The sequence below is a fragment of the Rhinoderma darwinii genome, chromosome 13 (assembly GCF_050947455.1).
Source record: "Rhinoderma darwinii isolate aRhiDar2 chromosome 13, aRhiDar2.hap1, whole genome shotgun sequence".
In the NCBI taxonomy this organism is placed as follows: Eukaryota; Metazoa; Chordata; class Amphibia; order Anura; family Rhinodermatidae; genus Rhinoderma; species Rhinoderma darwinii.
Window position 1 is genome coordinate 27,688,477 of NC_134699.1, and position 17,107 is coordinate 27,705,583.

At 41.9% G+C, this 17,107-nt stretch overlaps 1 protein-coding gene across 1 annotated transcript; it reads left to right on the forward strand.

Moving 5' to 3' along the window:
* Positions 1-3,306: 3,306 nt before the first annotated feature.
* Positions 3,307-6,761, forward strand: HSD17B1 (hydroxysteroid 17-beta dehydrogenase 1). Its single transcript, XM_075845558.1, has 6 exons — positions 3,307-3,497; positions 4,586-4,747; positions 4,833-5,012; positions 5,156-5,249; positions 5,621-5,804; positions 6,457-6,761. Exons 1-6 carry the CDS (start codon positions 3,401-3,403, stop codon positions 6,625-6,627), a joined length of 888 nt encoding a protein of 295 aa, XP_075701673.1. The 5' UTR covers positions 3,307-3,400; the 3' UTR covers positions 6,628-6,761.
* The last annotated feature ends 10,346 nt before the right edge of the window (positions 6,762-17,107 follow it).

The following is a 17,107-nucleotide window of genomic DNA, read 5'->3' on the forward strand; positions in this document are numbered from 1 at the left end:
TATACTGAGCTGTGCGGCTGCAACGTGCATCCCTCCCATAGACAGGTAGGAGCCCTGTCTGCGAGCCAGATACGGCCATCAAAAGAGCCATATCTGGCTCGCGAGCCATAGGTTCCCGACCCCTGCTCTATGACAATACCCTATGATAATTCTATTAAAATATGATTGTCAGTTTCTAATATGAGGTCTGTATTCAGTGGTTATATGAGAGGTATGTGGTTTATTATTATTACATCTCAAAGAGGTTCACTCCAGTTATCTGACATGCGGCTCTCATACAGGCATTAGGGGGAATATATTAAGGCTGGCGTTTTAAATGCCAGTTTTAAACTAATTTACATCGGAGGGAAATGTGTCATATTTATTAGGTGCATACCTCTTAACAAATTTGGCACATCTTTGCCTGTCCATGCAACAGAAATGCAAATCTATGCCTGCTTATGGTGAATTCTGTCGTTCCGTCGGGAATTCAACATGAAATTCAACATGCCCGATCCTTCTTTCCCCCGACATCTGCCATTGGGGGAGAGTTGGGACACCCCCACACACTGTAGAAAGTCGGCGAGACAGGTTTGGCAAACGGTCATCTACTGTGTATGGGCACAGAATACTGGAAGTCCAAAAGGATGCAAATTCTGTAGGATGATGTCAACTCCTTTATGAACTTACTTTGGGATGTGTGTGGCAATAAAAGAATCGCTGACCTGCTCCCCAAAGCTGGTCATACACTAGAGATTTCAGTCATCTGCAATGACAAATTTAGACCACCTGATGCTATTGGTTGGTCCCTTTTCATGACATGAAAGCAGAGGCGTAGCTAGGGGTTTAGCACAAGGGGGGTGAAACATATCTGAGTTGGCCCCAACCCAGTGGGCCCCCCTAACGCACGTAACATGCAGGATCGAGCTGTTACTGATAACATCTAAGGCCTCGTTCACATCTGCGTTCGGCCTCCGTTCATGGGTTCCGTCAGACCTTTCCATCAGGGGAACCCATGAATGGAAACCGTAGCTTTACATTTGCATTACCATTGATTTCAATGGTAACACTTCTGTTGCTAATGGTTTCTGTTTGTCTCCGTTCCGTAAGGTGTTTGTTATTTTGGCGGAATCAATAGCGTAGTCGACTCCGCTATGACTCCAGACGATGCCTGGTATATACAGGAATCACAGAGGTTATATACAGGGATGATGGGGGTTATATACAAGGATGATGGGTATTATATACAGGCATGATGGTTGGTTATATACAGGGATGATGGAGGTTATATACAAGAATGATGCTGGTTATATACAGGGCTGATGGCTGGTATATACAGGGATGCTGGCTGGTATATATAGGGATGATGGGGGTTGTATACAGGGATGATGGGGGTTATATACATGGATGATGCCTGGTCCACTCATCATCACTGTATATAACCCCCACCATTCACGTTTATAACCCCATCATACCCGTATATAACCCCCATCATCCCTGTATATACCAGCCATCATTCTTGTATGTACCAGCCATCATCACTGTATATAACCCCCATCATCCTTGTATAAACCAGCCTGGCTGGTATATACAGGAATGATGGGGGTTATATACAGGAATGGTAGCTAATATATACAGGGATGATGGTGGTTATATACAGGGATGATGGCTGGTATATACAGGGATGATGGGAGTTATATACGAGGTCGATAGGGGTTATATACATAGATGATGCCTGGTCCAGCCATCATCACTGAATATAACTCTAATCATCCTCATATATAACCCCCATCATCCCTGTATATACCAGCCTGGCTGGTATGTACAGTGATGATGGCTGGTATATACAGGAATGATGGTTGTTATATACAGGGATGATGGGTAGTCCACCCATCATCCCTGTATTAACCCCCATCATCCCTGTATATACAAGCCATTATCCCTGTATCTAAGCCCTAACTATATAACTTTATCCATCAGGGAGGGGTGCTTGCTCACCCTCTCCTCACACGCAGTCTTCTTCTGCTCCTGACGGGCAGCGTCAGAGGCATGCTCTAGCAGACGTGCCTAGCGTGCGGCACATCTGCTAGATTAAATAATACTGTAGCGTGGCCACACTGGTCATGGTGGGGTCGGTGGTCATCTCTGTGGGCCCCACCATCTCAGTCGGCCCAGGGCCATAGTCCCACCCCGCCAGCTACACCACTGCATGATAGATTGGGTTGGTTGCCGACCGAAGGCAGTTGTCTGTCAAAAACCTGATAAACTTGATCTGATATATTGGTTTTGGGTTGCTATTTGGATGTAGACATTACAGGCAAGAAATGTACCATTACAAATGATAGATCCGTGCCAATAGACATACACCTAATATTTTTGTCACTTGATCAATATTCACTTGGTCCATCTATTCACAAACTTATTTATGATGTTGTAATGGATGGCATTATCGTCTATAATAACAATCTAAGCTGATCACTAATGTGTAACTCGCTTGTCTCCCAGCATTATCGGCGGCATCCACCTACATTAATTTAAAGAATATAGGCAGCCTAAACTTGAGCTGTCTAACATTCTGTCTGCAAACTTCCTGATTATGTAGGGAGGGATCTCAATAAAAAGTGAAAAATAAAATCATTATGTCAAGGTTAAATATGGTGTAACCATAGTTCCAAATGCACCATCTAAGTTTCAATAAACACATAAGCTGGTATCTAGAAATTGAAATGTTACTGGGAACTGCCATATTGGAGACACACATGGCTACAGCATGATCTGAACCATCTCTGTACCCATTAGTTATATAAAGCATGCTCAAAGAGATATATATATATATATATATATATATATATATATATATATATATTCAAACAGAGAAAGCAGCAGCACTCAATCTCAGTAAGAGAAAGCTTACATATGTGAACGGGTGCCAGCAAGCAGTCCAGATCCTAGGACTGTATCAATATTCAGGTGAAAAAATCTTGCAGCACTCCAACAGGATGAATGAAAAAAACTGTGATTTATTCAAGCCAACATACAGAGGTGCGACGTTTCAGTCCAACATTAGGACTTTTTTCAAGCATGCTTGAAAAAAGTCCTAATGTTGGACTGAAACGTCGCACCTCTGTATGTTGGCTTGAATAAATCACAGTTTTTTTCATTCATCCTGTTGGAGTGCTGCAAGATTTTTTCACCTATATATATATATATATATATATATATATATATATATATATATATATATATATATTTAACTTTATGTCAACTATACAGCGAATGAGGAGGAAAAGGCATTACAAGCTGAAGTCCTTGAAGGAACAACTGCAGACATAACAGTAGAGATAGCAGCACAGGCAGATTTCCAGCAGTTTTCAGTTCCCAGACAGACCAGAACACTTTGTGCCCCCAGAATACAGTTCAGATGGAGAAGAGAGTGGTTCTGATCACAGGATGCTCCTCCGGAATCGGGCTGGGCTTAGCCGTACTTTTGGCCTCTGACTCTCGCCAAAGATTTAAAGGTAAATTGTAATTATATTTTTTTGCATGATAATTCCTCACTTTAAGGGTGCATTCATATGGACACATGCAAAAATGTGCATCATGGCACCACTAGAACCTAAGATCACTGATCCCAATGGCGGAAGCCATGTGGGCATTAGATTTGCTCCAAACTCCTGAAAAATCATGCGCCATGTGTGATAATGTGTTATTCAGAAGTTTGTCATCCATATTTTATCAACGGAGATTATGCCAGTATGTTTGCAGGATGTCCTAGTGTGAAAGGTGCAAGGCAGGGCATGTGTACTAACTGTCTGGCTACTTTTATCAGCACAATAGGGATAGGGTTTAAATATTAATACCGTATTCTGAATGCATTGTAGATATTTATTTCAGAAGCAAATAGCAAACAAAAAGTTGGGAGAACCCCACCAATGTTAACACTGTCCTACTTGTCTCCAACAATATCCCTAGGTACATTTAATAACCTTAACATTTTAGAATGAGATATAATAAGATATAACTGGTCCTCCCACATAACTGGTAATGATGTCACATGTCTTTGTATACGACTACCATCACACGGCATATGATATCTGTAAACACTATAAAAATGAAAGAGTTTTTGTGAAAAAAAAACATTGATTGCCTATCCTTAGACTAATGGTGATGATGATGTGACCGGTGTGGCGTTGATGCCTGGGACCCCCACCGATCAGCTTTCTGGAGCGTCACAGTTTCTTCCATGTACATCCAGGAACAGCAGCTTTATCTACACATGGATCAGCTCGTGACAGATGCAAACCCATGAACAATAACATCATTGTGCCTAGATAGACATTAAAGGGAGTACGGCACTCAATGGACCCCAACTGAGTGTATTTTGACCCCCAATTTTCTCATTGATCACAAATTTGAATGTCTATTCTAAAGAAGCCTGTGGGCCTTCCAAGCATAGGGTCCTGGTTCTTATTTCACCTTCTGGAGACCCTATGTCTATACCACACCCTATAAATATGTATAATGCAGATTCTGAAAAAGTGAATTTTTTTATTTGTTACATCATTCTAGCACGTAATCTAAAATAACTGCTCCTTTCTTCCTCCAGTCTATGCCACCATGAGGGATCTTTCCAAGAAAGAATATCTATTGGAGTGTGTACGTGACTGCCATGCTGACACTTTTGAGATTCTGCAGATGGATGTTACAGACCAGCAATCTGTGTTGGCTACCACTGAGAAAATCAAAGAAGAGCGAGTTGACATTTTAGGTGGGCTACATAGTCCATTTGCGTTCTGTGTTTGTATCTATAAAATATATTGTCTTTATATCTCTCACTTATTCTTAATCCGCAGTATGTAATGCTGGTATTGGTTTGATGGGGCCCCTGGAGTGTCACTCTTATGACACAATGAAGAAGATATTTGATGTCAACCTCTTTGGTACAATCAGCACCATCCAAGCCTTTCTCCCCGGGATGAAGCAGAGAAGATCTGGACGGATAATTATTTCCAGCAGTGTGGGAGGTCTGCAAGGTACAAGGCAACCAGGGATGTCCACCACTAGTAAACTGAGAAATATATGGGGTTGTGGAATTGAAAATGGTTTGCAAATGGAAATTTCTGTGACTAGCTTTGCCTTACAGATATCACGGATATCACTCCCTTCTGTTTTATAGGTGTCCCATTTAATGACGTGTACTGTGCCAGTAAATTTGCCGTGGAGGGGTTCTGTGAGAGCATGGCTATCGTTCTGCAGCATTTTAATATACAGTAAGTATAAACAGGCATTTATATATAGATCTATTGGTTGCAAACCATAGTACGCCCTATAAAAAAGGGCTTTGAACATTACAATTAATTATACCACAGCCCAATAATCTGATTCACTTTTATAGATAGTTTTCCTGCTGCAGAAAAACATACCAAAACCTGAGTATGTGAATACACCCCTTAGGCCGGTTTCATACATTTGTAATATAACTACATTTTAGGGTCTGTATTATGGCCCCATGGCTCTACTAAACCAAACTTAAATCAGCATTAGGTTTCATGTTGATCTCAGTTTGGTTCAGTAAAACTGAGAGGGTCCAGATCTTGCAGTGGTATGACCATGTTGTATTGTCTTCCTAATGTATATGCAGCGTAAGCCTCATTGAGTGTGGACCTGTCAATACCAATTTCATGAACAACCTGCATGTGAGTGATCCCAGTGACAGTCAACTCCAGAGTGTGGACAGCGACACCCGCTCTCTGTATGCCCAATATCTCCAACACTGTCAGACAATTTTTCAAGATGTGGCACAGGACACAGATGAGATCCTGCAGGTTGGTTTCCCCAGACTTTGTGTAATTTAATGTGTAGTTTGAGAACACAAATCCAGATGCTTAAAGATGTTTATCTCACCGGGAAAAGGATTATCCAGGACTAGATAAAAAGGTCTGCTTTTATTCCCAGGAATAGTGCCACACTTTTTTCTGGTATTGGTTGAGATGCAAGAAAAAAGCAGACCCTTTTATCTAGTCCCGGAAAAGTTCTTTCCGCATGAGCATAAATTGCCTTAAAAAGGTTGTCCCATCTGTATAACCCCTTTTCCATTTGGCCTATTAGGGCATATGGATAGCATAGAGGGGAGAGTCCGGTGGACTCAATGCAACCATATATTACATGAGCGCCCATTTATTTAATTGGGCACCATGTAATATTACATTGCCTTTGCTGGGAAAATGAGTGGTGGCAGGCAGATTCCCCTCACAGATATCAGATGATCCCTAGAGGTTAGAGACCTGACCTGCGGCAATGAACTGATCTTTGTGACAACTTCATTCTGAGGAGTTGTCTTGTTGGGCAGGTTAGAAAATCCAGACCTGCGGTTTAGTTGGGACAACCCTTTTAAACTATTGGATGTTCTGAAATGTCATGTCTAAAGACTTGTTCATTACTTTATTTGACAATTGATTATGTCATTATATATTATAGGTGTTTGTGGAAGCAATTGAGGCTCCAGTTCCATCCCTGCGATACTTCACCACCCAGTTTTTCATGCCCCTTATTAAGCTAAAATTACAATGTGCAAGCGGTTCAGAGTATGTCCATGCCATGCACAAGTTTGTGTTTTCCGGATTCAAGCCAAAGGAGGAGCGCCAGTGAACCCTCTACATATACAAGAGCATGCTTACATTGTCATTTTTTTTTTCCTCCTGATCTTCCCAACATAAGCCTATAAAAATATATACACATGGCAGCATTTTATTAGTATTGTCTATGTGCAAAAAACATAATAAATCTATAGGAAGTGTCGTACATGTAATTTCGGTGTATGTTTGGAGTGTATCTATAGGATGGGAAAGGTTACCGTCGCACCGGGCCCTGGAGCCTGTGAGCACCAAAGAGAACTTTGCCCTATGAAAAGACCAGTACCTAAATGCTTCACATTTGGAGGCTTTTTAATATATTATGGCAGTTTTTATCCTTAAATGTGCACCGATTTTTTAACATATTTTGGATTAAAATGTGGTCCTTAAATGTGTATCTTTGGGACCTAAGCAACAGGGAGATTTGGTTAACTTACATACACACAGTGCCTCAGATCCACACTTAGGGGCCGAAAAGCTACATAAATGATATTCGGCTCCGTTCCCATCTGCGTTGAAGGCTCCGTTAGGAGCCTCCATCACAGATTCCGTCAAAAAGGCTGGACAAATAGTGCATCACACTATTTTTTCCAGTAACATGACGGAAACCCGATGGACCCTATTAAATTTAATGCGGTCTGTTGGCCGCTGTTGTTTCCTGTCATGTGACGTATCACTCACAGTGTTGAAGTCCGTCGTTCTGCTCCTATGAATGAACAGAAAAGCTAAATTCTTAGTGCAGATGTAAACTGAGCTTTAAATAATATAAAAATTAGAGCACATTCAGAGTTCGGGTATATGAGCTATGTCTATCGGATGGTTCAGAAACTATATAGATGTTCAAGTTCTGAAACAGTCATCATCCCATCGTAAAAGCAATTCACTTTTATTCCCATGTTGACAATTGTTTGATACAAGATAAAATATACCTGCTTTTTAACGTGAAGTTCTTCCCCTTACAAGTGGGAGCATTTTGGATAACAGCAGCGTCATGATACCGGTCAGTGCATTGAAAAATAATTTCTGCTCTCGCCATTCACACAATACAGGCTGCCATACATGCTCCTTTGGTCTGCTAGGTGGAAAGCACTGTGGTTTATTTATTAGCACTGTCGGCTTGCAGCACTGAGGCACATCAATGTACAATATAGGCCCACAGACTGTGTCCTTTCTGCTGCAGCTCCTCCCTCTCCTTGTCATATCTTGTATAGGCAGATTCTTCTGTTTCCCTGCCTCCTTCTCTCTAGGCGAAGCTTTACAAATGCCCCTTATTACATATTTTTTTTGAGGGAGAGCCCATCCTTATATAATTTAAGAAGAGGGAGAGCCGCAGCTTACACACAGTGAGAGGGTGAGCAGGAGAGGGGTGAGCTCAACGCTGTATCTAAGCAGTGCTGTATGCAGGCTCTCTCTTCATCTAAGCAAACTCCTGGCTCTCCTGTGCATTTTCTATTGGCTAAAGGCAGTTGGAGAGCGGAACTGAGCATGTGCAACCTCCCCCATTCAGCTCAGTAGGAGGACACTCACATTACTTTACAGATTGATGTAAAGGAAATATCTCGCAACTGGACCATTTTTGTAATATAAGGTAAAATACAAAACTAGTTCATTTTTAATACTGAATTATATTGCAACAGCATTTAGTACTGGGACAACCCCTTTATGTTTTAATCTAGGTTAAACCTCTATGTCTGTATGTGGCTTCAATATAAATAAATTTCAGTGTATGAACAATAAATGTAGAATCGGATCAGCGATAAAGCTGAGATGACTCACAGACCCAATAATTAGTGACGTTCCAAGCTAGATGTGTAAATCTTGTTTCTATCACAAACAAACAAGCTTTTTACTATTCACAGTGATATGTCCAAATCTGATTCCCCAACGTCTGTATACATTCACCAGCAAAGTCATATGCAGAGACACACACAGAAGATTAATGTGACCGCTGACTGCAGTACTGCTGGCTTTCATTAGAATTTTGCATTAAAATTATCATCTGGCCACATTATACTGAAGAAATTACAGCTTCTGACAACAGCATATATTAGGCATTCCAAAAATATAAGAAACCCATCAGAAAGGTGTGTTGTACTCAGAATGTTTGGTAAATTCAGTTTTTTACCATGTATTTTACCCTGTCTTCTGGAGTAAGGCCTCATGCACGTGACCGTAATTTTATCTGCAATTAAGGATCCGTAATTGCGGATAAAAATACTGATCCATTTATTACTATCGGCCATGGACACCTTCCTGTATATTTACGGTTGTGTGTCTGGGTTGTAGAAATGACCCGCAAAAAATAGGACATGTCCTATTTTTTGCATTTACGAACCGTGCTCCTATACTTTTTAATGTGAGCACGGCCCGTAAATATGGCACAGCCATTTGCATGAGGCCTAATATGGCAATTTTAATTTGTTAAACATGATAAAATGTGCAAATATTTTGATAAACCTAAAACAACTAAATGGGCCAGCATTGCAAAAATATATAATTGTAGATGCACTAGACCTGGAAACCAAATAAGACTGCTGAAGACGTAACTTAAAGAGAACCTTTCACCTGCCCATACATGTGCAGCTGAGTGCAACATGTAATGGGCAGGGCTGCACAAACCCTGGAGCAATTTAAAAAATGTTCCTACCCTCCACCGTTATTTATATATCGGTGCCGTTATATTTGGCGCCCGACATTTAAATGACCACCTGAACTGTCAATGGGGCGTGTAATGGCAAGGGAGGGTGTGACCTCGCTGTGAAACTGTCCAATCAGCTACGGACAGTGCCACAGCAGGAGCTGGAGAGAGGAGAGCATGTGCGCGCGCACGTGCAGCTCGGAGCTGCGCGCGGATGCACGCGCACACTCTCACTCACTCTTCAGCTCTTGGCAGACAAGGACAAGTCTGTGTGGTCTCTCGCACAAAAACGGTTACAGGGTCAGACTACACAAAGGTTTCTTTGTAGTCTGTAACCATGGAGACATATAGGCCGGCATAGGAGCTGTACATGCACAAAACAGCAGGATATTTTCACCTAAGTTGCTTCATTTTCCATTTAGATGCTTGTACTAGAGCAATAAAAAGGGTTGCAAGGGTAGATATAGCCTTTCAATTTCTCATACATAAGTGTGTGTGTTTATATATACATATATATATATATATATATATATATATATATATATATATATATATATATATATACATATATATATCCTAGAAGTGCTCTTATAAATTATACTGGAGAATTTGGAGTTATTGTGTATTTAAAGCACAACAACGGGGAGCACAAGAGTTAAACATACAAATTGCATCATGGAGATAATGATCCAGTTCAACTTTTTGTGTTCATTATCTAATTAAGGCCTTACGTTGGAAAAAAAAAAAATGCTGGAAAAACAATGACTAGATCATTATCTCTGGAATGACGTCTTTGGTAGACAGAAGTGGGTATGAATATGTTCCCAGGCATAATTGTACAAAGCTTCTGTTACTCATTTAAAGTACTACCATATACTGTATATAATGTATGCCGCCTACAAAAGAAGAATGCAAATACTATACACTGTGACATTTACATACCTTGACAGAGGAAGTAATTCAATGATGTCTTTTCATCACTCCCATGCTATTGACGGATTCACATTTTAATTAGACTATAGATATATTACTGTATATGAGCTATTGCAATGTGCTTGATAAGAGGTAAACATAAATTACTTATAACTACATATTACTTAGAATTGTGATCACATTGCTCCATTCCTAATTTTGCTTGTTATACTAATATTTGCTCATTGATGATCTCTTGGATATCTGTCCAGAGCAGGTTATTAGTATGGTGTCCATATATATGTTTGATTCATTCTAACCAACTCTACACTGTACTTGTCTCTTATTCTGACTGCAACTGTTTCTCCTAAAAATAAAATAAAAAGTAGAACTTGTAACTAAATATATATTAAGGTCCCTTTACATGGAACAAACTTTTCAAACCAGTGATTATGATCATAAAAGCAATTGCAGAGGACCTGATTGGAAACGCCACCTTGCCAGGTTAGGATGGTCAGGCCAATGTCTATTGCAAATTAAACTACGAGCGGCATTTACATTTACCAATCGTACCGCAAATAACACTCAAGAATAAAGAAAAATGCGGACCGATGTGGTGATGTTTTATTAATAAACCCCTTCAAATCTCTTAAAAGTGTTGTCCACAGACGGACAACTGATGGCCTAACCACAGGATAGGTCATCAGTATATGATCGGTCTGGGTCCGACAGCTGATCGGTACGGGGTCCGGGAGTCAGACCCTCACCAATCATATGCGGACGATCTAGCCTGTGGATAGGTCATCAGTTGTCCGTGCGTGGACGACTCCTTTAAAATATCATTATAGCAGCTGGAGATCTGTTTGTCTAATACAGAGCTCTAAATCACCCGCATAGAAGATAGAATTATAGCTACGTGCAGCCACCACAAGAGGGAGCTTAGGAGCTTCCTGCATACTGTATTATTGAATTCAATGGATAAACAGAATGCAGTTAGCACCAGAGGTCCCTCTAGTGGTGGCTGTAGGCAGACATAACTTTATAGTTTAGTTGCCCATTAGCAATTTCGCTCTTGTTTATAGCCAGTTTAAAGGGAATATGTCCACTAACAGTGTCCAGATAGGACAGCCCCTTTAATTTAAAAGGTACCATACCTGGGGTTTAAGCTTACCTGTTCCATAAAACCTTACTATATCCCACAGTATTGATACATTATAAACTATAATATTTTATCGGATTCCTAAAACTAAATGACAAACAAAATTGTTATTAATGGAACTAATGAGCAAAGTAAAACTACTCACTACATTGTTAAAGAAGATTTGTGTTTTGTGTCAACCCACGCTCTTGGAGCATTTCTGTTTAGTCTAGTCCAATAATGTGTGATATATTCGTATAGATCTTTCTGACTGTGGGTTTAATTAATAGAATAAAGTTTGGATCTATTTATATACTAGTAATTGTTTTATTTTATATCACCGTATCAAAGCTCCTAGGGCCTGTTCACATCAGCGTCAGGCTCCATATGTTCATGGGTTCCGTTCGATCTTTCTCTCGGAGGAACTGATGAACGGAAAGACAAACGGAAAGCATAGCTTCCGTTTGCATTACCATTGATTTCAATGGTAATGCTTCTGTTGCAATTGGTTTCTGTTTGTCTCCATTCCGTAAAGTTTCCGTTTTTTTAGCGGAAACAATAGCGTAGTCGATCTAACAATCAGAGCGGTGTCTTCTAACGTTCCCAGCACCTGTGTGTCCATCACATGACCATGGACAGAATTTTATTTGGAAGTAATCAATGAAAGTTCCTACTGAATAACAATAGGCACAGATCTTGAAAACTGTGAGGAATTAATACAGAAAGTATATGGGAAAATTGTATACCTTTTAATTATACAAAAAATAACATTAAAGAGACTCTGTCACCACATTATAAGTGCCCTATCTCCTATATAAGGAGATCGGCGCTGTAATGTAGGTGGCAGTATTGCTTTTTATTTAAAAAAACGATATTTTTTCACAACGTTAGGAGCGATTTTGGTTTATGCTAATGAGCTTTCTTAATGCCCAAGTGGGCGTACTTTTACTTTCGACCAAGTGGGCGTTGTACAGAGGAGTGCATGACGCTGACCAATCGGCATCATGCACTCCTCTCCATTCATTTACACTGCACTAGCGATATAGATATATCACTATGTGCAGCTTCATACACAAGCCCTAACATTACTACAGTGTCCTGATAATGAATACACATGAAATCCAGCCTGGACGTCATGTGTACTCAGAATCCTGACACTTCTGAATCTTTTTTTGTAAAATTCCGGCAAGTGAAACCAAATCTCGCGAGATCACGGCGGCCCCATGGAACTCATTGGATCAGGTTTTTTTACGGTTGTTTTACAGGAATCAATCCTTGTGACGGCCGTTAAAAACTGATCCTGGCCAAGAGGAATCTCAGGGCACAGCGCTACTTTAAGCACTGTGTTCGGGGAAGCCGTTTACGTCACTGTTCATATATGGACAGTGATGTTAGGGTTTTCAACTATGGAGTACCTGGCCAGAGCATCGCAAGCTCTCTGGCCGGGGACTCCTGTCTTGGGAAAGTCCACACACATCCCCCTGTAGATAGCGCCACATTCCTCCCCCTGTAGATTGCGCCACACACACACCACCAGGTAGATGGCGCCATTGGGCCTCCCTCTAGGAGCGTAAACCCCAGCCAGAGCGTTGCCGACGCTCTGGCCAGGGATTCCACTTCTGGCCAGAAGAAGTATATGGAGAGTGACGTCAGGCGTTTTTGGTAGTATCTAAGGGGGGGGGGGGTGGCACTACATGGTAACTATCTAAAGGGGACGCTGGCGCTATTTACATAGCACTGTGTGTGGCACTATCTAAATGGGCACTGTGGCAACTGCTTTAAATCATGTATGGCTTTAAAATGTTTTTCTGCTCTTACATAATAAAGCAGAGCATTGTGCACTTCTCTCAACATCAAGCGCCCGCCTTCCCCTCGGTGTCCTGAACTCATTCTCACAGCACTGTACATTAAATGTACTACATATACATATGAATATGCATTGTTCAGAGTATTCATATGTACATTTAACCTGTAGCAGGCACTCTTACCCCAGGGGCTGCCTATAGACATAGACCTACTGTGTGTTTTCGTAAATTTCGGCCCTGTCTATAAGTGTATGTTTTCTATTATTTAGAGATACAAGGTTGATTTGGGGTCATTGGGGGAGAGGTAAATGTATATTTTTTTATATAAAACTGGAAGGAATAAAACATTTAAAATCAAATGCATAACACACACAAACAAACAAACAAACATGCACTAGCTTAAAGAGGTTGTCCGGGCACAGAGCGGTTTTTCATACTGATGACCTATCCACTGGATAGGTCATCAGTATATGATCTTGGGGGTCCGACACCCTGACCCAGCAGCGATCAGCTGTTCTGACTGCCACCGAGCACTGAATATTGTCCTGTGGCCGGTGTCTGAAGCAGATGGCTCCTTGTTAACGCTAACGGTTTTAGTACAGAAGCCGTGCTGCAGCTCTGCTACTATACAACTGTAGCATGGCTGCAGCATGGCTGCTTCCGACACCAGCCCCAGCATACCATCTGGTGTCCAGAGGCAGCCGGAACAGCCGATCGGTGTGAGGTACCAGTGTTGGACCCCCACGATCATATACCCCTTTAAATGTACATCAATAACAGGCAAATAAATCCTCCAATCTGAAAAATCAATTTACTGATTGTGTTCGGACTGGGGCATAGCTAAAGACTCATGGACCCTGGTGCAAGAAATCAGCTTGGGCCCCCCTACCCCACCCCAACACCACAAGGCCCCTGCCCGCGCCTATGCCCAGCCGTCTTGCCCAACAGCCCCCATGGATGCCCACACAGTATAATGCCCACCATTGCTGCCCCACACCGTATAATGCTCGCCGTAGCTGCCCCCATAGAGTATAATGCTCCCCGTAACTGCCCCATACAGTATAATACTCCCATAGCTGCCCTCATACAGTATAATACTCCCATAGATGACCCCACACAGTATAATGCCTCCCATAAAGTATAATGCTCCCATACAGTATAATACCCCCATAGCTGCCCCATACAGTATAATGCCCCCTATAGCAGCCCAACACATTATAATGCCCCCATAAATGTCCCCATATAGTATAATGCCCCAATACCTGCCACAATATAAGTATAATGCCCCCATAGCTGAGCCCATACATTGTAATGCTCCATAGCAGACCCCATACAGTATAATGCACCCATAGTAGACCCCATACAGTATAATGCCACTCATAGCTGCCCAACACAGTATAATGTCCCCCATAAATGTCCCCATACAGTATAATGCCCCCATAGCAGCCCCATACAATATAATGCCCCCATAGCAGCCCCATACAATATAATGCCCCTCATAGCTGCCCCACACAGTATAATGCCCCCCTTAGCTGCCCCCCATAGTGTAATGCCCCCATAGCTGCCCCACACACAGTGTAATGCCCCCATAGCTGTCCCCCCACAGTGTAATGCCCCCATAGCTGGCACCATATCTGCCCCCCATACAGTATAATGCCCCCATACCTATCGCCCTACAGTGTAATGCCCCCATAGCTGCCACAATATCAGCCCCCCTATACAGTATAATGCCCCCATAGCAGACCCCATACAGTATAATGCCCTTATACTTGCCCAAAACAGTATAATGCCCCTCATAGCTGCCACCATATCAGCCCCCCTCAGCTCCTTGCTCCTGCATTAAATTCAACTGTATCTGTGTCCTGAGGGCGCACATACAGTTGGAACTGGGACCTCGGTGAGTGGTTTGCGACCCCCCCTTTGTAATGTATTGTATCGTGCAGTTTGTGTTTGTGGTGAAGAGAGGATAGGGGCCTGTAATTTAAAGCCCCCCCCCCCCTCTCCTCTCTCCACCGCAAACACAGTCAGTACAACACAACACACATACATTACGGGCCCCCTCTGCAGCTCACCTCGAGTCCTTCATGCTCTTCCACACTGGCTATTCCACAGTGGCTGGAACGCCCCTCACGTGACGTCACGGTCACATAGTACACTGAGTGTTCCATGTGACCGTGACGTCTAAAGGAGCACATCCCGTAACCAGGAAGTGCCGGCGTCATGTCACAAAGAATTAGCACTAGCGCGCTGTGTGGCAATGGGGGCCCTGTTGGCCCCCATGCTTACGGGCCCAGTCACAAGTGCAACCACTGCGACCTCTATAGCTCTATGTTCGGAAGTATTTGAACATCTCAGCCATGCCATGAAGTTATTAACAGATAATCAGAATAAGCTATGGAATATAGACAGATGTATATTTAATCACCATATTAAATGGTTTTGAATCAACACTGATTGAAAATGCTCTAAAATTGGAAATGGACATAACACCTTGAACACTGGTTTTAACACGCTAAGCTGATGAGAAATCCTCAATGACTCGTGTAATTATGTAATTATGTAATACAAGCCTAATAAACCGAATGATTTGTCTTTGACACAACTTTTATTTATTTCATTTCACCCAGCATGTCTTTAATAAAACCAAGGTAACTCATTATCATCAATTTGTTATTAACACTTCGCTTAAACAGGAGAGCTAATATGTATCTTGTAACACGGTTAGTTTAGTTACAATACGTAATATCAATAGTCACTTTGTGCATCAAATGGCTGGAGGGTCAGATGGTTTTTAAGATTTTTTTTAAGTCGTTAGAACAATGGAATATTGGAAGTTTCAGCTTTTTTATTAAATAGAATAGGGTGGTCTTTATTGGTCTCCATTACCGCAAATAGAAAGGAGTGTAGACAGGTCATTCCGGTCGTGCAACGTTTGGTCTCCATTATAGGTAGGTGAAGTTTCTCCAACACTTATGTGACAATGTCATGATCTTATCTAATCAAAAAAGTTGAGTTCTTAAACATTATGAAGTTCTAGGATTTGCTACAGTGCGTGGATCAACCCATACCCAAGACATTGTTGGTCAAATTATGAACCTAGGGAAGTTTAGTTTAGGGGGAAGCAAAGAAATTGCATTTTAGTTTTTAATTTGATTTATTTTCTTTCTGTCTGTCTGTCTATGTGGGTGTCAAGTAAAAGCAGTTAGGGTCCTTTTACACCAACCAATATGGGCCGTAAAAACGAGCGGCGATCAACGAGGCAGCTCGTTGATCGGCGCTCGTTTGCTCCTTTCACAAGGAGCTATGATCAGTAATGTATGGGGACGAGCACTTGTTACTACGATCGGTCTTCCCCAAGCATTTCCATCATATTTGCAGCACGTGTTTAGGCAGGGAGGTGTGCTGCCGACAATGATAATGTTTCATGCTGCATATACGATACGTTCAGCCGATGAACACTTGTTTGCACAATCATTGGCCCATGTAAAAGGGCCTTTACAGTGCATCTCAGCCCTAATTCTAATCCAAACTGCCATTCCAAGGTTTTTTGGTTTTTTTTCGTTAACCAGTTAGTGACCGCCAATACGCCTTTTCACGGCGGCCACTAATGGACTTTATTCTGGTGCATACGCCTTTTCATGGCGCTGCATCAGAATAAATCTGCGGTGCCGGGAGCAGTTAAAACTCCCTGTTCTCAGCTACCAGAGGTAGCTATTTTATAGACGCTAGATGACTAGAGGTGCAATTTAACGTTAATGGGAGTTCAAAGATGAGTACCAAGGGTAATCTACATTGAGGTAATGTTACGACCGTCAGGTTGTGGACCCACTGGGCTACTCCACCAGTTTGGCTTAGTGCCACCTCTAAGGGCGATATCTAAGTAGCTTCCCCGGTCTTCACCCTTTAACCCCTATGTATGGATCTGTTATTCGCTGCAGGGAGGCTACCAGGTCGCTACCTCTTGAGGTGGTCCCAGCCGAGTAGCTGCTGACCCAGCAGACCA

Bases quoted from the DNA above. Each gene is read 5' to 3' on its own strand.
- HSD17B1 (XM_075845558.1), top strand. From the start codon at position 3,401: ATGGAGAAGAGAGTGGTTCTGATCACAGGATGCTCCTCCGGAATCGGG. The intron at 4,748-4,832 runs GTGGGCTACATA...CTTAATCCGCAG, and splicing joins AGAGCGAGTTGACATTTTAG to TATGTAATGCTGGTATTGGT. The intron at 5,013-5,155 runs GTACAAGGCAAC...TCTGTTTTATAG, and splicing joins CAGTGTGGGAGGTCTGCAAG to GTGTCCCATTTAATGACGTG.